Here is a 21,519-nt window from a genome sequence, read left to right on the forward strand (position 1 = left end):
CTTAAACCTTAGCCTGACCAAGGAGACAGTTCTTGTGATGAGAAGATCTACTGTCTCTGTCCAGTACCAAAGAAAACTCACATCTCACCTCATGAAGGTTCAGGAGACTCCTGCTATCAGGACCCCCTGCAGTTTGCTTTTCACCATGGAGTTGGAGATGCCATCATAGCCTTGCTTTAACAAATACATCGTTATTTAGACAAGGCAAATGTAAAGTCAGTCAAGAGGAAAACACAGATAACAATATCAGAAGATTCTTTGAAGTAGCACAACAAGCTGATAAAGAAGGCTGTCTCTGTTCTTGCACCTCCTCTGGAACTTCTGGAGAGAATTTCACAAAGAATTCTTCCTAAAATGAAAAATATTGTCTTTAGACCAAGACAATTTTTAGTGTCATTTTGTATACACAGAGGGCCGGATTTATCAAGATCCAATTTTGCGTGCAGTAATTTGCGCTCGCAAACTGGAATTTTGCGCGAGGGGCTGTACCATGGTTTGCGGGTGATTTAACAAGAGTGATTGCGTAACTGGTGGAAGGTGCAAAACTGTTGGAGACGCCCTATTTAAATGATGGTTTTGCGCGTTTTGTGGTTTGCGGCAAAGTAGTTTGTAGTCTGTACAAACTAGTGCATTAAGAAATTTAAATCTTACAGTGACCCCCAACAAAAAAAAAAATAAGTAAATATATATATATATATATATATATATATATATATATATATATATATATATATATATATATTTATATATATATATTTATATATATATATATATATATTTATAAATTGGCAACCTTTATTCCCTAAGGTGGTATGTGCTGCAGTAAAAAAAAAAAAAAAACAGGTGTTTTGTATTGGCCTGTGACTGTGGATGAGATCCCCGCAGCATTTGGCATGTTGCTCCACAGGCGCAGGGGGAGAACCCCGACCCGTCGGACAGCACTTCTGAAAATACGAGATTGGGAGATCCCAGCTCCAGCCGTACGCTGGAATGACCCAGATGCAAAAAAGTGCAACGTTGCAAGGAGTTTTGTGATATCTGGTATTGCGTGGGTCCTCCTTGTGGCTGGCTCCAAATCCATTCGGAGTTCCCCCAACAGCTCCAAAATGGCAATGCTGGATAAACTATATGTTTTGATGATCGTTTCCTCGTTCATTGCAAAAATATTTACACGGAGTGAAAAAATGCGTTCTCTGCGTCTCCTTGCTTTATTTCCATGTCTCCTTCTTGCGACAATAACCGTTGCCATGTGTGCGCAATTACGCATACAGACCATTTGCACCTTCTTTTGAAACGTGTTAAATATAGAGTCAGATACCGTTAGCAAAATTGCGTTCAAGTTTGATAAATCACTTTGCGAGTGCTAAATTAATATATTTACATGTTCTCCTCCCACAAGACGCACTTTAGCGCCCCATATTGCATATTCATTGCAGAAAAAGTACTAAATGGATCAGAGGCGCTATTTAGCACGTTTTGAAGGCCAAATGCTTTTAGCACGCTGTTGATAGATCAGTTTGTAAATTTTTTAGCGTGCGCAGTGAAATAGCTCACGTTTTAATACACGCAAACCTTTGATAGATCCGGCCCAGAGTGTATACAAAACGGAATTTTGTTTTGTACAGGTCTAATCACATTTCCATTTCTTAAAGTGCAGCAGTGATCAAATGTAAACATTGTGTGAGAAAAAAATGGTCCAAAAAATACTATTGACATAGTCAGGTAGATGCAGAGTCTATGACATGAATATTTCAACATTATGCACATTATGGACAACCTCTACATTCTCTTCAGAAGACTGTTGAACAACAACAAAGTGTCTTTAATCAATGGCTTCTAAGATCAAGATCAATTTCATGTATTTGGATACTTAAGCCATTCTCTTTACTGTACGTTGGTGCATACATGTTTTCATTCACCCCTTTGTGGTTTGTTGATTACAGATTGACCAGCAGGCAAAAGGCTCCTATGTCATTGGGTCTGCTGGTCATTTTTTCATCTAAACATGGTGGAAATGGATTTACGACATGACTGGCTTTGCTCTTTTACTTTTGAAAAACAAACAAAGCTGTCGTTTTAGCTGGTTTCACGAGATTCCCAAAGACAGAACCAGTATGGGGGGATGCCACCAAGATCTTCAGAGGCTAGGTCTGGATGACGGTGACTTTCAGAGGTACTTTATCATATCGGGGCTCAAGGCATTGAGGGAAGAGTTGATTTCTTCCTGCTATCATCTCAACCCCCATCACTATTCAGGGGACTAAAACATCTCGCCTGGTCAGGCAGGCTAACAATGACCCTAAAACCCCCCTTTTTTAGAGGCATAGGCCAGTATCGGGTATTATAGGCTAACACCTCAACGATCCTGAAAAGGCTTTGTTGGGCTATGCTAATCCAGACATTTTGAATTGAAAAATCTTCCTGGCAATAGCCAGAAACATGTTCTTTGGCATCAAAATAAGATTGTGTGAGTGAGTAAGTGAACGTATAGCCCCATTTACACTACCGTCTGTAACTGATCAGTGCTTAGTTCGGGTAAAGCTTAGATCAGTTAACCGTGCCGAGCTTGGTTCCTTACGACCGTTTACACATCACGCCAGCACGGTTCCTTGCCTCCTAAGGAGGTCTGGTTTTGTCTGTCAAAGGATATTTGCTCTATCATTCTCCCATAACCTGGGAGGTCACTCCGTTTCATCTGGGGGTCTCCAGTTTGACTTCTGCGCAAACTGGAGTTTCTGTACACTATATCAGTCATTTAGTTTTGACATTGCATGTGTTTCTTTTCCTGTAAGATGTCGTATGGTTTCTGAAGCCTCTTTGCAAAGCCTGCATCTGGGATCTTGCCTGGTATAGAAGATCAATGTGTAAATTATTGCGGCAATTCATGTGCAGCTTGTTTTTGTCATATTTATGTTCAGTGTTGCGGTACCACATGTCAGTACCAATTTATCTTATAGTAGACTAAGAGAGAAATTGAATCTTGAGTATTTCTCCAAAAATGCTAGTTTTCAGATCATAAAACATCAAAAGCTATTTGACCTGTCAATGTGGACAGCAGCAAAATTCATCAGACTTGAGTCTAGCAGTTACAATACAAGAGTTAAAGCAAGCAATGATCAAAATGCTTGATGATTATTGGTTTGGTGGGTCCAGGGTTGTTACTGAAATTTTTAATTGTGCTCCTTTATAAAGGGTTCCTTCTATAATTTAGAAATTATCAGAAAATCTGAATACCTAAGTATTTTCAATTTGTAGATAAATCTAGTCCTAAATAGTGTGGATCAAAAGTCTTTGTTATACCATTTTTGTACAGATTACACTTCTAGCATCATCACATTCATTGCAACAGCAAGTTTTGAACTCCAGAGGGCGCCCAGTTTCAACAAAATAACTGAACTCAACCTCAAAATAGCTGAATAGCTCATCAAAGTATACAGTAGCCATATTTTGAACATTTGACAATCTAAACTAAACCAAGAGATCCACCTAGGCCTGAAATGAGAAGCTTAGGAGGCCAAAAGGAAAACAGCTGTCTCTGTGATAGAAATAGATGTGCATGTTGATGCAATGAAATAAATCTTGAATCTTCTATAGTTTAGATGGACAGAGTTTTAAAAAAGGTTTACATTTTATTGAGAAAGTAAAAAAAGTCAGTTTCCATTTAAAATACATTTTCATACTAAAAAAAAGTAGAGAATATGTACAAAGTGTTGTTTAATAAACAGAAACAACAATTAGGGGGAAAAAATGAATGAGGCATTTAAACAATTAAAAACTTTTCTATTTTCATTTCAACTTCAGTTCAGATAAAAAGAAAAACAAAAACATTTCTATCTGATACCCTTTGGGCTTTCCCAGTTTTAGACCAAGGTCAACTGCCTTTTCTTGCTATGTGAGCAGCTTTTTGCAGGTTTTCTCTTCGATTCAGGGAGGGGGGGCAAAAGGAAAATAGCTGTTTCTGTGATAGAAATAGATGCTCATGATGATGCTAACATGTATGATATAAATATGACTCTTGTAAAGTTTAGACGGGCAGAATATAAACAGGATTTACATTATATTGTAAAAGTGATAAAAGTAATTTTCCATATAAAATACATTTTCATACTGAAAAAAATTATTCGCTAAAATATGTACAAAGTGCTATTTAAGAAACAGAAACAACAGCATTTAATGAACTTTTGGAACATTGGAACCATCAAAAACCCCTTTTTGGTTAGCACAACTTTAGTTTAGAGGAAAAAGAAAAGGAAAACATTTCCGCCTGCTACCCATTGGGCTTTATCAGGTTCTGAACAGATGGAGATCACCTGCCTCTTTTCCTGCTGTGTGGGAAACTTTTGGCAAGTTTTTACTCCAAAAATACTTCCAGCTTTTAGATTCAACTCCATGTAGATTAAAGCATTCACTGTTATGGCTTCTGCAGCTTCTATTGGAGAAGTGTGGAGGACAAATGAACAGTGAGAATGAGTTATTCACATTGTCTGTAATATTATACCTCACCTATGCATCGTTGTTAATGGTAAAGACTAGGTCCTTTTTTCATATCTTCTACATTCTCTTTTTCCTGAGTGATTTTTTTTTTGTCATACATCTGACAAACGAACTCCTTTTTCTGTAAGAAATTTGTTTAACCTAAAAGCTTTTCACATTAATCGATATACTATCACAAAACCGATATTCAGTGTGCCATCTGGCACCAAATACTTAAATATAAGGCAGTTCTTGTTTCTAGGATCCAGGGATGATTAAAAGGCACATTGAAAATTGGACATGATGTACATAATAATGTCAAATAGTTTTTTTTAGCATTTTTTGTTAATTTATTTTTTTCATCTGAAAGACTTCCACCTGAAGAAAGGCTGAGTTCCCCAGGTATAATTAAACTGTAAATAGTATCTGTCTTCTTTTAGAATAGTTTTTTGCATTTTGATAGCAAAAGCAAACTCTTTGATAGCATTTGGCAAAGTCTTAAGATAGATCTTAAAGGCACATGTATTCTTTATTTGTTTTTTGTTTTTATATATATATCTCTTATGAAAAGACCAATAGGTTATCCAGTGTGTAAAATATAAATATCTTTATATTGCCATTTTTTTCTACTTTGTCTTTATGCATTTGCAAGCACCAGTGTGTAAAACAGGGCCATCTAGTGGTACAAACTGTAGTCTTCAACCAACTGATTAACTCAAACCTCATCCTACATGTGTTCAAAGATTAAAAGGAATAAAAATTATTTTTTTGAGTAAAAAAGATCGAACACAAGGTGGGATCCTTGCAATTCTAAATAACTGCGAATAGTGAAAATGACAGTTTTTCTTTTCTATTTCCTGCTAATGAATCTATCAAAAAGTGGAAAACTAACCACTTCTTTCCCCAATACTGCTCCCGATGTCATCTGCAACTTTTCTTCTATATAACAAAAAAATGCTAAAAAATTGTTATTACGGTACAAGTTTTAGTCAAAACATTTCTCTGATTAGGGTCCCAGTTTCCCTCCAGTCTTCTGTGAGATTATTATGCATGTTATTGTCAATGGTACTGATGCTTTGAGGCCACAGCCGGTCTCTTTTCAGAGCAGTTTTTTAGGGTGTTGCCTGCAGCCGTTGCAGTGGTGTCCAAACCCAAAGAACGTCGATACGCTGCTGACAGCCTGTACAGGACGTCAGGTCGAGGGCCTGGGTGGGTGTCAGCCTTCTGCGCCATCAACATCTCAAACAGCGTACTGACCTCCGACAGCAAAGCTTCGCCCAGTTGGCCATCCTTCTCTGGAGTTTTACCTGGGGAAGAATTAGAGGTTTCAACCTGTTACCATATTTTTAAAAAAAAATAATCACTTGAAACATGTCATGTTTAAATTATCACTAAAGCAGTTTGAAATCATTACATTTCACCAAGTAAATTTACAGTGCCTTGAGACTTTGTTAATTTTTGTCCACTTTGTAACATCTTTAAAACCTTAAAATTCTGTTATACAGAAACAAAAAGTAGCGCACAACTGTTACAACTGCACACAGAGTAATGAGCATGGCAAGCCCCAAGGACACCATCACGACATGTCAGCCGAGTTGAGGAGATCCTAAAAGTATTCCTCTAACTGTCTAACAATTTCTTCATTCAAGGTCAGCAACTCCCCATTGCCACTAAAAACAGTGTTACCAAAGCAGTGCTTCCCCCTTTGGAAGCGGCCGACAATTTGCCAGAATTTGCTTTGACAGAGTTTTAGCTTTTGCTACTGCCGCAGTGGCGTGCTTGGCCTCACGATAACTGCTTTCCGCCTCAGGAGTCCTACATGCCGATCAAGCTTGATAAGACTCCTACTTCAAATTGAAGTAGGTGTCTACCATCGTTTCTCGGGTTGCTGCTGCAATGGTCACTGCTGACAATACGTCCACAGCTTTAGGCGGCTGCATCAACAGTAGAAGCAGAGAAAATGGTTCACTCAGATTTCATGTCCTCAGCCTCCAGGGACATCTTAGAGAAGTTCTCCCAGAGAGGATGGAGTTTGCTATGTCCCTGACTGAGAAACTGCACGATACATACTCAGAAGACCCTCACTACTCGCTTGAGCCTGCCAAGTCTGGCTTCCTCCTCTTCCAGCGTATCAAGCTGATTGATTGATAGCTTCACCCCTCACTTCACTGGAGTGTTCAAGACATGCTACCAAAGTTTGGATTCTTCAGCCTAGATGCATTTGGAGATAGGACACCCTATTCTTAAACATGGAGTTCATTAGGGAAAACATCCCTAACCCAGGGATGTTAAGAAGGCATGGTGTACTGCCATGTAACAACAGTCAGAGACCAACTCTTCCCCCAAAGACAAAGGGATACAGCCTCCGACTGTTGTTACATGGCAGTACACCAGTCAGAGACCCCCTCTCCCCCCATAAAGATGAAGGGATGTGGCCCTCTCATCCACTGGGGTAAATGCCAACACAAGATGGCAAAGCTGGGTCTCGCTTGGGTCAAGGAGGTTCAGAGTTCAAGTCCCACACACTCCCACGGACTGCTTTAGGTTCTCGGGCAAGACCCTTAACCCCAGACTGCTACCCGGGTGCCACACAATGGCAACCCATTGGTCCCCATGGGGATGGGTCAAATGCTAAGAGTGAATTTTGTTGCTCTGTACTTGGGACAGTGTGATAACAATAAAAAAAATGATAAAAAAAACAGTTTAAAGTTCACTTCCGGGACAAGCTGAGTCTCCATTCCCCCTAGCAAGGTGGAATTCTACATCCTCAGAGACAGTTTAAGTAGCTGTGAATAAGGCCATCACCTCTGACTGCTGCCAAGGCAGGAGAACAAATCCAATGGTAGAGTGTGCAACACAATGGAATGGTTTAGAAAAACATCTGGTTTATAATGGATTAAAAATCTACCCAAATCTTTAGTAAAATTAGATAACAATTTGTAACAGACATGTTCCATCTACTTCCGAAAAATAGGCAGAAAAACTCAGTATCTTAAACAGTATCTTATCTAAGAACAGTATCTTATGTGCAAAGCTGGTGGATAGTTTACACAAGGAATTGTAGCTCTAACTGCATTACAGTAGAGGTGGTCTCAAACTGGATTGACTCAGGCGGTTTGAAGATATATGTACGCCACATTTTTATTTCTAAAATTTTGTATGCCATGAATTTATTTTCTTTCTGTGTCTTAATTTGTGGGTCTCATAACATTTACAATAATATATAGATAATGTAAACAAAAGAAACATACATCCTTTTCAGTGGATTAATACTGTGTCTTGTATGAATCCTACTTTGTAACTTCTTGATAAATATTTACCAAAGGTAGAGAAGGATGAGGTGGAGTTCAGGCCAGTCCGTGGAGGGAGCTCACTTTCAGGGGATGAAGGACCATTTGGGACGAAAATATTTTCATGGTAATCGGCTTCAAGCGGCAGGGATAGCCTAGCCATCCAAGCTGGGTCGCTGCCCTCTGAGAAAACATCATCTGAAAACAAAACAAAAAAAGTTTGTTTGTCAACCAGAAATTCATTCATTTTCATTTTTAAAAAAAACTTTCAATACCACTTTCTTTCGCATATTTTTCCAAGTGTCAATACATTCTTTTTATTTGTGAATCTTTAAAAGTGGATTGCATTTAACTCCCTTGTCAACACAAAGGGAATTTGTAATGTTATGCTAAATAAAAGGGCTGTTTAAACATATATTAAGAGACATGGCCCATCTGGCTTGATCTTAACTGAATTTAAGATTATGGGAACCTGTACAGTATTATTAAAAACACATGGAAACATTGTACAGTTTTGTCATATGAATGAAACACATTAGACTGACTCCAGAAAGGAAAGCCTGCTTAAAATCCTCATTTCTACCTATTTGAACTAATACTAAAATATTTTTGTTGTAGCACTTAGTTACATACCACATTTTTTACTTACCCTTTTATATAAATCTGGCTGCTTTTAAGGAGAGTGGGTATTTAAAGAGTTGTAGAATGAGTGGCTCACCCTGGGTACTGATTATGCCAGAACCAGCACTGGATTTGTAAAACAAAACTCTGATTTGTTGAACTAAAATCAGTGTTAGCGTTGCACAGAAGTCTACCTTTATGTTAAAACACTAAATGAGCTAAACAGACTGAATAGAAATAGCCCTGTTTCAGTGTTCTGCTGGTTTCCATGTGCCCCCATAGCTGAGAACAAGGCAGGGAAATGAGGAAACAGCGCAGGGATTTTATCTGGCAGACATTAACAGGGACTTCCTGCCATCTTTGGCATCCTCTGCTCTTTTGAGCATGCATTAAACATCACGTCCACAGTGAAGGTACAAACATTCAGCAGTTGGAGAGTTCAGTGACCCTAAGAGGCGTAAACACCGGGTGTGTCTGCTTAAAAACACTGACAACACAGCCCCAGTTTCTGACACACAAACAAACAGGGGGAAAATGATTATATGGCCCATTTCATGCATTCACTAACTGTGATACATGTTGGAGTTTATCTCTTTGTTAAAATCCCCCCATCTTCCTCGTCACTACATCCTGTTTATGTGCTGTTCCTGCCATTGTGACAGCTTGAGTTCCTCTTGAAGCTATTTTGATTTCATTTGATCTACTTTAGTTAAAAGCCCAAATGTATTCAAGAATGGAAAGGTTTGAGTCAGATGTAGCTACAATATATGCATCTCTCACTCACTCTCTCTTTCTCTAACTCTCTCTTAAATACAAATTAACCTTTTAACAGTTCCAATTACTACACGCTTGACAACCTATTTCTTAAGTAAAAGTTGCTCCACCATTTCAAGTGCATCTCTTTTTACAACACTCTTTTCCTTCCAATCATCTTTCCAGCACTTTGAATTGTCTTTGTACTAAATTGTGCTATATCGATAAACTTGCCTTGCCTTGCCTTTCCGTTCTTCTGGATGTGATCAATGTCTACTTTAATATCAGCAATAAACCATCATCACTATAATTTACATAAGTAAAAATAAAAAATATTACTCTCTAGAAATCTATATAATAAATAAATATATATTATATATGAAATTACAGGAGTAAAGTAACTTTAAAATATATCATATTCTATCATTATGTATTTATTTACACATTCAAAGAAATCACTGTTAAGATGAGAAAATATTTATTTATTTAACTTAGTTTACGAAGTGAAACACATGCATTTGAATCCATATTCCAGTTTATTGAATGTGCATTTGCATTTGGGACATTGTTTTTTCATGCAGTTTGGAAAAATTTTCCAGGACTTACAAGCACAAAACAAAACTTCCAAAACAAACCCCAAACTTTCACAACTTCAAATCAGAAAGAGGTTTTTCTCTGAATCAACAAGTACAAATGTTTTGTTTCAGCTGGGAGGTCCAAGTTACATGAGTGTTTTTTACATCCATGCCCCTGTTCTGCAGTTTTTTCTGCAAAAGACATGTTTTCTGCATTTTAAAGCCATAGTTACACAATTTTAATCTGGTCAGCATTTGTTTTCTATGTATTTATCAAATCATATGCATTATTTATCCTGTGAATTTTCTGCATTTTTCAAACATATTGATTATGATGGTTAATAATTAAACTACTTTCATTAAATAAAATGAAATCAAATAAACTGGGTTGCACAAAATTGAATTGTTATCGTGGTTTTGACGTTTTATAAACAGTTCTGCTTCATGCATTTAGTACAATACTTTGAAACACCTTCTGATGTTGCTGTCTCTTCAAAGTCTGTGTTCATTGAATCTACTTGCTTACTCTTAACTGCAGATTAAAGACTTTTTTTTTTTTTCAAACTGGCTTGTAAAATTTAGAACACGCTGATTTATGCTTTGGATTTTTGTTTTTACAATCTTTTTTTATCTTTCTGTGAAGCACTTTGATCTTCCTGGTGTTGTTGTAAAGTGCCATACAAAAAAACATTGGTTGATTGATTGATTGGGTAAAGTATGTACTTTGAACTAGTGATTGTATTTTTTTAGTTATTAATCAGAGACAGTCGGAGAGACCTGGAATAGTGATCAACTAACAAACTGGTGAAATTTTCCTTCTGGTTTTCCTTTCACATCATCAGAATTTCCTGAGTTGAGGTCGCTATTTGACAGTTGAGGCATTTATAGATGTAGAACACTTGATAAACCCAGACAAGCCTTTTTTTCATAAAGGAGAAACTTCTCCTTCAAAATAACATCTGAATGAAAGTCCGAAATAAGTGGCCCATCAGTCATCAGATGAATGCAATTCCTTAAAACCTTCCTTAACTTTGACTGATCAAAAACCCTTTCATCTAACCCCAACCAGATGTGGAAACTTCAATGTACCACCATCCGCAGAAACACAGCTGTTTCCACCCAGGATGGTTCAAACTGCCCCTGAGGTAAACCCCTTTACTTTTAACACACCCCTTTCCCCTCATTGTTTTGTATTAACCTACAGCCCACCATGTATAGTTTATATATATGTTACAAGAAATGTGAGGCTTTAGGGTATTTTTGACGTATAAAATGTTTGCAGTTTATTCAACATATTTAGATAGCAAAATAATTATAACCAATTTGTTTTAGTACGTAAAGAACTAAACCCTAAAGTAAAAGACAGATTTTATCTGTGAATCATTCCAAGTAAAAAAAGCTAGTAAAAGAGGAATGCTCTACAATAATGCAGCCCTTCAACACTCCTTCTAAGGTGTCAGGTGTGCATTACACTCATCTCAGACCCTTCGGGCCAGAAATGTGAGTCAATCTCCTCACACAACAACACTCCCACTCACTCCTTTGTGTCTCTGTCTTACGACCAGTCATAAAGTAAAGCCCTCCACCGCTGGGCAGTAACCCCTACCTCAACCCAACCCCCGCTTGCCTAGAGGCTCCTACAGCCGCCAAACGACAATACCAGGAAGAAACTGGGAAAACACACTAATGTACACACTCAGATGCTTGTGTCCTTCATAACACTGAAAAAGTCCCTGTTAAACAATAACTCTCTGCTGTGTTTGGTGTTTGACAGCTGTGATATGTTGGCTAGGGTTTGATAAAGTCTCACTATCCATCCAAACATAAACCTACTTTCTACAAGTCTTTCCAGGGGAGGAATATGTTTTAAATACTTTGTAGTTTGCATGAAAACAGTGAAAATCTTCCAAAGTCAAGTTGGGCTCTTCAATATTTTAGTGTGGTTTTCACATTTAATTAACATCTCTGATAGCCCTTGGCCTCTTACAATGCGGGATGGAAGTCACTTTAAATTCTTCGTCAATCTCGTGAGAAAAAAATTCTAGGAAGTTTGCATGTTAATGAATAAATTTAGGGAATTCTTTCTTGTCAAATGACAGCTAGGTGATAAACAATTTATGAAGCACTGACAAACTGTGCATTGAAGATTTATTGTAAGTAGATTAGAAATAGGGAAAACATTTTGTTGAAATTATCTTTAAGATTTCTGTACTTAAACAGGTTTTATGTTTTTGTTTATTCTTTTCATTTCTATTTACATTTTAAGGGTCACATGCCGTTACCTGGTAGGATTGATTAAGGTAGAAGACCATAGATTAAAATCTGAGAAAAATCTGAATAAAAGCAGAAATTCCATAAGAACAAGGTGTAATTTTTCTGTTATTTCCAGCTCTTTTCCTGTTGTCTCGTACTCTGACATGTTTATTGTTTGAGCAGTTTGTACGGCTGATGTATTACCTGTTAAAATTTGATTTAATCTACTGTATTGTAGGCTTGAAACACCAAAGTCCCACAGCTAAAAGAGATATTCAGTTTGAAAAGAACAAAAAAAACTCAAGTTCTGTTTATTTTAGGTAAAAAACCTTAGTTATTCTAGTTTACACTCCAACTTAAAATAGGCAAGAAAGAATGGTGTGTTTTTATAACATGTTACCTGGGCTGTTGAGGAGATTGAGCCCTTCCTCTAGATGTTGGTCTATAGGTGAGTCTCTTCCTGCTTCCCAGTCCACATCACCAGCTTCACTCTCTCCATGTCCACTGTCTTTGGTACTTTGCCAATCAGAGCAGTCCTGTCCTCCATATCTGTGGCAAATATTTATAAATGTGGAGTTGTTAGATTTATTTTCCATTTCCTAACCTCAAATGTTTAGACTCCTGTCCTGCCCCACAAAGCAAAAAATCAGTAATTACACAAAACTGGACATCAATTTTAAATTACTTTAATGTTATCATGTTGTGCAAGTTAAGTAGCTGAGATACATTAATGGTAAATTTTTCTCCAAACCAATGCACATTTGAGATATTTAGTCAAACAATAAAGGATGACTGGCATATCAAAACTTGCATAAAAAAATAATTTTCAAACAGAAATGCAGTTACTAAATTTTTACTGTAGGGCAGTATAGTAAATAACAACAAATATCAGACTCCTATAATGCTAAGTTGGAAAAAAAAGAGTTTTAAGGTAAATTTTTAGAAAACAAAGAACAATGCATACTCTTGGAATCTTGGTTACAACACAACTAGAGAAAACAAAAAAACAATGCCATACACCTTTAGGGAACACACTGTTAAGGTTCCTGGTACGGTCAATGATTGCTGCAGTGTTTTTTATATACATCATTTGTATATCTGAGGAGTTATGTAGAAATAAATAGTTTTTGACCACGTTTTGACTCACAGAGATGCTTCACTGATTGATTTATTGAGCTTTGCAGTAAGGTTTTATTTTTTTTATGTCAATACAAAGTTTTGAGAGCCACAAAAAATTCTGTTCATTAAAAAAAATACTTTGTTAATCCTAAAGATACATTTAATGTTTTAGTAACTCATCAACCTTTTCAAAGAGAAAATAAATTAATAATATATATTTTTTTTTTCTTTTTTTTTTTAAACAAAATCTGCTACCCTACCAAAATCTTCACAACCAACCTCCATCTCAACAGCTCAGGAAAAATACACCACAAAAAATTCTGTTCAATTAAAAAAAAAATACTTTGTTAATCCTAAAGAGACATTTAATGTTTAAGTAACTCATCAAACTTTTCAAAGAGAAAATAAAATAATTATATATACATATATATATATATAGGTTTTTTTTTTTGTTTTTTTTTAACAAAATCTGCTACCCTTCACAACCAACCTCCATCTCAGCAGCTCAAGAAAAATACACCTGTGAATTATTAAAATTGGTGGCATTCCTCTTTAATGTCAGCATGTCCTGTTAACAGATGAATCTTCGTTTGATCAGGGAGCGCACCGATGATCACAACCTGAGACCTGCGAGCCAGCTGGCTCTGAAACAAACCTCTAACTAATGATAAGAGGAAAACAAATCCTAAATCAGTGTCTTTTGGCACTTTTGAATAGTCTAATTTGAAGTGGACCTAGGTTAACAGTAGAACAAATTACTTTTGTTAGGAGCTAGCAGTTTAACACCTTATTTTATTTTGTCAGAAATCAGCCATCAACATTTTTTTTTTTTTTTTTTGTACTTCATGCTTCATGCAAATGTAGTGTGTATCAAATATTTTTCAAAACGCTGACTGTTCTTTCTTAATTTTTTGCTGGTGAGGAATTTTATCCTACTCCTAATTTTAAGGAACTACACTTTGGGGTTGTCATTACCTTCTAACCCATGATTTATATTGCAGATACCTAAAATATACTGAACCTAAACTACAATGATAACCAAATGCAGAAGTTTTGTTGCTGACACCCAAAATATCATGAAAGGTCTCTGATCCAGACAAAACCTGGACTCTCCTTGCAAAGAAAATGTTCAGTGTTATAGGGAAAATATGAGACATCCTACATACCTGCAGTTCCGATGGGAATACTTATTTCCTCTGAAGTTTGTCCTTGGCTGCAGCTGACCCTGCCGAAGCAGGGAGAGGAGCTGAGAGATCTGCTGCAGGAGAGAAGAAGGAATGAAAAAACAAGTTATATGTATATATTTCTGTTTAAGACTGTTTTACTCATTTGAACTTCCTCATTTTCTCAATTGAATTACAGGACATGATTGTTAGTAGTGTTGCTTTGCAACACAACGGTGCCAGGTTCAAATTCTTGGCTCTCTCTGCATGTTTTTCCTCTTATTTATGTTCTGTTGTCTGAGACTTGGGAAATTGATTTTTAATCGGTTTTTTGCTGTTATATTGTTTCTTTTTTCTTTTTAGAAACAAGCAAATTTCTGACATTATTGAAGAACACATACAAAAAAAATAATCTTGTTTTAGAGAGCAGAAATCCAAACTCTTGCAGCTCTGTGTAAGGGTGTGATGATAAATGTTTCCGACGCTTTGATTGGATGAACAATGATTACAACCTTTATTTAGGTGAACTTTCTTTTGTTTTGTTTCTGAGTTACAGTGTGAGAACAGAGCGAATTTGTCTGTCTCACTGCTCTCAGTTTTCTGCTGACAGCTCTATTATACAGCGGATGCACACTGCACTTCAGGGAGTTAATATACAAACACACTAGTAAAGGTTAGTGTGTGCATTCACTTCTGACTGTTTAGCCATTATTGTTGTGTGGTTTTACACATGCATGCTGCTGTGGGGACAGGAAATGGCCTCTACGTAGAAGCCCATTCTTCTCTTGCTCAGCTTCCTTCCAGGATGGACAGAGAAATATGGATGTGTATGTTATTTGGAGGTGAACGGTGAGCCTCTGGCATATTTTTCTTTTTTTTTTTTTGTTCAGTTCTTCCTCTGCAAGCTCAAGGGAGGAGAGATCCATCAGAGGCAATGAGTGCCAACTGGGAGGCCCCTTCCTGTCTGATGGGATTCACATGAGGGCATTGGGATTCATTGCAGTCTTTGTCTGCTGGGCGTTGGTGACTTTTTTACCCTCATTGACGTTAATCTGCATTTTGACTCTCTTTTGCTAAAACTTCAACTGTAAAATCTGTCTCAGTTTTTGTAATTTATTGCAAACAGGAAGCTAACAGTATTCTTTTAGACACCAAAGCTTTTTACAACGGTAATTAAATAAGCACAAAAATGTTTTCAATTAACCCATTGACAACACTTTTCTTAACGTTTCAGTCCCATTCATATTTACAACTCAATTAAATGTCAACTATTTTTAACAGGAAAAGAAAAATAAATGATTCAAAATACTAGTAATAGAACTGTGGACCCAGAATATTTCATTTGTGGTAAATTGAATCATGGAATTTCAAACATCATATCTTTTAGGAAAGATAAGTAAATGTGCTTTTGGGCAAAATGTGCATATCAACCCTTGAGCGTTTGACACCTATACACTACTTTGGCATACAAGATGAATGCTTCTATTATCAACAATAACTTAATTTCCCTACTTTGACAATAAATACCAGTTTTTTATTTTATATATAAAATTAAGTAGGTTGCTCATGTACAGCTTTAAGCATTTCTAAAGAAAGATTTTTCAACTCTGTTAATTTGCTTAAAGTACTGTTTGTGTTGGTGTTTAAAACAGTGACTGTAGCAGTTGTATACCAACAATGGAGAATGATTTCCCAGAATCAGTTCCAAAGTAAATCAATTGCACCAAAAGAGTCATTAATTAAGGTTTATAGTTTTCAAATTGAGTAAGCTCTTTATCTTTGGAGACATGTCCTGTGATGCACTCGGGGCCTGTCCAGAATGTAGCCAGCCCATCATCAAATGACTTCTGGAGATATTCTATAGACCCCCATCCCCCCTGAACTAGTAGAGGCCTCTCTGATCACTGTCTGACCCATCTCACACCAACTCACAGGCAGAAACTAAAACCCACCAAGTCCGTGGTTCAACTAACCCATCCCTAGGAAGCAGTGAGCATCTCTGAGCGCACAGGGAGCAGTCTAAGGGTTTTGTCCAGGGTGGCAAGTTGTGGAGTTTTTACAGCCTCCTCAGAACATAAGCGCCCTGCTCTAACCACTAGGCCGTGACATCCCCTTCTGCAGGCATGGAGTGGAGTGTTTTTAAAGTTTCAGCCTCTGATTTTACTGAATTAACTGATGTAGAGACTATATATATCAGCTTATGTGCTAACATTAGTTAGCTTTCTACAGAGTGAGTTTCTGTAGCAGACAGCATACTCTTGTTTTGCATCCAAGCTGTTTTTAGGCTCTGTTTTTCTTCCTTTTCCGCAGCCTTTATCAGCAACATACTGATACATTGCAGCAGTTTTAGCTTATTTTAAAAACACATCACAGCTCATGTTGGCTGGTTGGAACTCCTATCGTCCTACTCCTTCTCCAGGCCTCAGGATAAAACACATATATGATATTCAGTAATAAAATGGCTGTCACAATCACTCAGGGGTTTTTTTCTCTTTTTGACAGGAGTACCTCAATATACCCAATGCTTTAGACCTTAATGATCCATCTAGTAACATCTCCTGTCCTCCCTCCCACTTGATTCCAGCCTTGAGAGCTTCTGAGTAAGCCATCATGCTAAAGGAAGAAAAAGGATGGAGGTTTGCTGTAGGCGAAACTGCTCTATGTGTGCTAGAGAGAAGGGGGGTGCTGTTGGGCATACATTCCTACTCTCTAATGGACTTGACTTGAGATTAATCACAAAGCCTGTGGGGGGGTACTTAAGTACTAAAACTCTAACTATAAGTACATGTTTAAATAAATGTGATCGTGCATTTTAAATCTGACTAAATGGTATTTAAATGAGAGCCAGCAGCAGCCCTGCATTAGCTTCAATGTTTCACTTACAGTGTAGAATGTAAATAAGAAGACATTAAACAATCCTCCAGCATATTAGTAAAGTCATTAATGTCAAGAAAAGTGGTACATTTATCATTTTATCTCAATGTTCTCTGCCATAAATGTAACTTCAGAACATATAGTAAATGATTATGTATTATTTAAAGAGTTTAAAAGAGGACCTACAGGTTAGTTGTATTAAAAGTCATGAAATTCTATTAAAAGAAAGCCATTTGGGAATATGTACAATATATGATAAAATTTAAGAAAAACCAGTAAGGTTATAAAGGCTGGTATGAAAGTGCAACTTACCTGCACTTCTGGGGAAGCCGAGGAAAGCTCGATGTCCTCTCCAAATGCAGCCATTGAGAGACGAACCAAGTTTTGAAGAATTTGCTGGTGCTCTGCATTGTCCTGGCTCTCTGGTGTCTTTGGCCTCCTTAGAGTCACTTGGGATGCTCTCTGTTCCTCTGGGTGCAGCTTGTTACATCTCAATGTGCTATAATATGACACTGAAGAGGAGGAAGAAGGGTTTCTTGTTTTGCACAGGGTCTGGTATGATGCAGCTGGTGTCAAGGACAAAGTCCCCTCAAGTTCAATATTTGCAGGTTTCCTAAGAGCTTTGCAGTGATGGGTGATATGCTTAGAGGAATCCCCCTCTGTATAGCCTTGGGAATGAAGGCTAGTGTTCATAACTGGTGGTACAAAGTTATACTCCCTCTCAGTTTTCTGATCTTCTGGTAGCAGAGCAGGAGTTAGAGGCTCAACCTCACTGTCATCGGCCGGCTCTTCTTTGCGTCCTCTGATTACTGGAATCAGCTGGATGTCTGATTTTCTTATGTTCTTCTGGGGCCGTCGAGGATGCCGGGTGTAGCTTGACTCAGCTTGTCTACAGTTGTAAGCACATTTTTCTCGTTTCTCAGGTCGGCAAAATGTTGTCACCAATGAGATGGCCAACAAAAGAAGAAGGCATGTGGCAGCCAGGCAAATGGCCATCATCATGGTGAAGCTAAGCTGTCCTCGGTTTCCTGGTGATGAGTTTTTCAAGTGGTCATGGAGACTGATGAAAGTCACCTCAAGAGTAGCCTTAATCTCATAACTGGGGATGCCCATGTCCGATACAGAAAGATCCATTGTAAAAGTTTTCCCAATAAGCTCAGTGGCATTTGTGACATTGACAAATAATTGGCCTGCGTCTTGATCCATCCAGAAGAAGTCATTTGGGTTTGTGTTTGAAACTATGTACTTTAGTTTTCCATTGAGTCCTGAGTCTGGATCTTCAGCTTTAATTGTGGTTGCAAGAAATCCATTAAATCCATGTGTGACTGCTTGATTGATTGGCAAAGTGTTCTTTTCATCCCTGTCATTTCCAAGCTCAGACACAATCTCCCCTTTGTGTGCATTCACTGGGACACTCACAGAGACCACCCCATTTTTTGGTGGTGGTTCTGTAATGATGGGAGTGTTGTCATTCAGATCCTCAACATCAATTCGGATTGTGGTAGTACCTGTCAAAGGAGGATATCCATAGTCCACAGCCAACACAAGGAAAGAGTAGCTGTGAAATTCCTCATAGTCTAGACTGCGAAGTACTCTTATGATTCCAGTTGTTGGATGAATTGAAAAACTTTCCTGGTCAATAGGCCTCTTAATCTGGTAGGAAACTTTTCCATTGAGTCCCTGGTCTCTATCACTGGCTTTAACTTCAAGAACTTCTAGCCCTAGAACATTGTTCTCCTTAACTGAAGCCTTATAAATCAAGGCAGAAAATATTGGGGTATTGTCATTTTCATCTAGGACATTAACTGGTAGGTTTTCAACAGTTACTAAAGGTGGATTTCCATTGTCCTGAGCGATTAGCGTTATGTTATACTTCATAACCTTCTCTCGATCCAGGTAATCATTTGTCACAATCAAATAATTATTATGATCGCTGTATTTAAGATGGAATGGGCCAGATCCTTCTTGAATAATCACTCTCACTTCTCCATTTTTTCCTGAATCTGCATCATTAACTGTCACCAGTGCAAGAAACGTACCAGGAGGTTCTATTTCCGACACCGTGGGGACAGCTGAATTGTGTGTAACCCATGACGTGCTAATTCTTGGTGCGTGATCATTTACATCTACAAGTTTAATATGTAGTTTACAATGACTTGGCATACTATTGGGACCATGATCAATAGCCTGTATGTTGAGCTCATAGGATGCCTCCCTCTCATAATCAAGAAGGGCCTTTAAAATCAAATCTCCAGTATGTGAATCCAAATGGAAGATCTTTTGAACCTCTGAAGGTGTGTGCTTACTGAACAAGTATTCCACCTCCCCGTTGGCACCTTGGTCCGGGTCAGTTGCTGTAAGCTTGATGATGGTTGTCCCAATGGTTGTATCCTCACTTAGAGTCACAGTAAGACTAGTTTCCTTAAAAGCCGGGCTGTTATCATTTGAGTCCTGAATTGTGACATGGACTAACATGCTCCCAGATTTTGGTGGATTCCCTTTATCATATGCTACCAGAATCAAGTCAAAGGAGTCTTCAGCCTCCCTGTCTAGTTCTTTGATCACCACCAGGTCTGGTTGTTTTGATCCTCCTGGAGCATCTGTCACCTCCAAAGCAAAGTGTTGATTGACTGAAAGGGAATAGTTGTGGAGGCCGTTGGGCCCGGCATCAGGATCAAATGCTCGATCTAGAGGTATACGCATCCCAAGGGGCGCAGTCTCTGAGATTTCCACTTCTTGTGTGGTGTTTGAGAAGTTGGGACTGTGATCGTTTAAGTCCATCACCTCAACACGAACCCGCAGGTAGTTCACAGCTCCCTTTTTTCTGTAGAGGACACTGAAGGCCACCTCACAAAGGTCTGATCCCCTACACAGCTCCTCCCTGTCCAGTTGGCCTTGGGTGGTCACAACTCCATCCCGTGTGGTGACAGAGAAAGGAAGGGCCTTCACCTGCTCCACCACATGGAAATCCTCTAGAGAACCAACTTCATCCCTCTGGCGGAGGTCGTCTAACAGACGGCCGACCTGAGTTCCTGCTGGCTGCTCCTCCCAAACTCGGTATTGGAGAGTTACTGAAGATGACTCAGACGACAGAATCTTATAGGAAAAGTTTAAAACCAGAAGCAGAGCCAGCAGCATTTTGATCTAAAAAAAAAAAAAACTTTTGTCTATTTGCTAAATTTACTTTTTTTTTTTTTGCCCAAATTATTATGACAAATTAAACCTTTTGAATTTCTAAAACTGAAGCCTTAATATTTTTAAGAAATAGCCATTTTGGTTAGAAAAAGTAATTTTCTCCAACAAAACCTAACTACAGACACTAACTGTAGGAAAAGTTTTGTTTTTTGTGAAATACACAAATAAAGCTATACTGTAGAAGAAATAATTCAGCTGATAAAAAGTAAGAAACTTAAGATACTATCATATCATTCCCCATAATTTCCAGCTGCTCTCTGTCTACTCTTACTCACACAGCTGCTGGCGTTCCTGCAACTCAGTTCATCCTTATCGCAGAAAAGTTTTCCTCCAACTAAGAAAGTATGGATATGTGTTTTCACATGCCAGAAGGGGCGTCAGCCAATCCAGAACAAGGAGGAGGGTCACATGCAAATAAGCCACAAATCAACACAAAGAAAAGCCCTCCTTCCCTGAAGGAAACTGTGCTTTCACAGTAACATGACACGGCCTCTCTATCATCCACCAACCCACCCCCTTGCAAAGATCTGTGCAAACTCATCATAAGCTGCAGCCGCAAGCTTAAAATCGTTTGGGAAATGTGTAATTCCCAGTGGGACGACAGCCTGGAGCTGGTAGACATCTACCTAACTCCATAATAATATATGGTCTGGCATTTTGACAGCAACAGAAACAAAGAAAAGACGATAAGCCATCCTGAAAAATGAAAGGCGTTGGTATTATTTATCCCAACCATATTTAAGATGAAATGTATGCCCTTTAAAAGATTTCATATTTGTTGAAAAAGAAAAACCTACCTCTGCAAGAATACTAGCAATGAAGTGAAACTTTAATGTCAGAAGTCTGTTTTTAATGTGACAAAACCCACATTCCAGCTGTCGTTAAAAAATAAATACAGAGAGATTCATCTTTAACCACATGGTCAGAGGTCAACAAATCAGTCATTCATTCTCATTTCTGTCATTCCTTTTAGGCTCGGGATTAGGGTTTTTTTACTCGAAACAGCAAAAAGTTTTGATTTAAATGTTGAGAAAACAAGTGTGTGAAAATGTGTTCTTCTAAAATGTCTCTCACTGGGGATGATGAAAAAATTAAATGATATTAATGGAAAGGTCGCTAAAAAGTAAAGAAGTAAAAGCAGCAAACGCACACATCACAATTAAAAAACAATCTTGTAAATATTCTGATAAAGGATGATAAGAA

General features: G+C 37.9%; 1 protein-coding gene across 2 annotated transcripts; it reads right to left on the minus strand.

Annotated features, from left to right (window-relative positions):
• Positions 1-5,026: 5,026 nt before the first annotated feature.
• Positions 5,027-20,662, minus strand: pcdh12 (protocadherin 12). 2 transcript variants are annotated; one of them, XM_038286549.1, is made up of 6 exons: positions 20,592-20,649; positions 17,434-20,265; positions 14,251-14,342; positions 12,366-12,514; positions 7,794-7,961; positions 5,027-5,780 (listed from the first exon to the last, which is right to left on the minus strand). In XM_038286549.1, the coding sequence occupies exons 2-6, from the start codon at positions 20,257-20,259 to the stop codon at positions 5,533-5,535; spliced, it is 3,483 nt and encodes a 1,160-aa protein (XP_038142477.1). In that variant the 5' UTR covers positions 20,260-20,265; positions 20,592-20,649; the 3' UTR covers positions 5,027-5,532. The 2 variants fall into 2 exon arrangements, with proteins under 2 accessions (XP_038142477.1, XP_038142478.1); XM_038286550.1 differs by having other exon boundaries at positions 14,251-14,339; positions 17,434-20,662.
• Between the last annotated feature and the right edge of the window lie 857 nt (positions 20,663-21,519).

The sequence above is a fragment of the Cyprinodon tularosa genome, unplaced genomic scaffold (assembly GCF_016077235.1).
Source record: "Cyprinodon tularosa strain WSP-4 unplaced genomic scaffold, ASM1607723v1 ctg228, whole genome shotgun sequence".
NCBI lineage: Eukaryota > Metazoa > Chordata > Actinopteri > Cyprinodontiformes > Cyprinodontidae > Cyprinodon > Cyprinodon tularosa.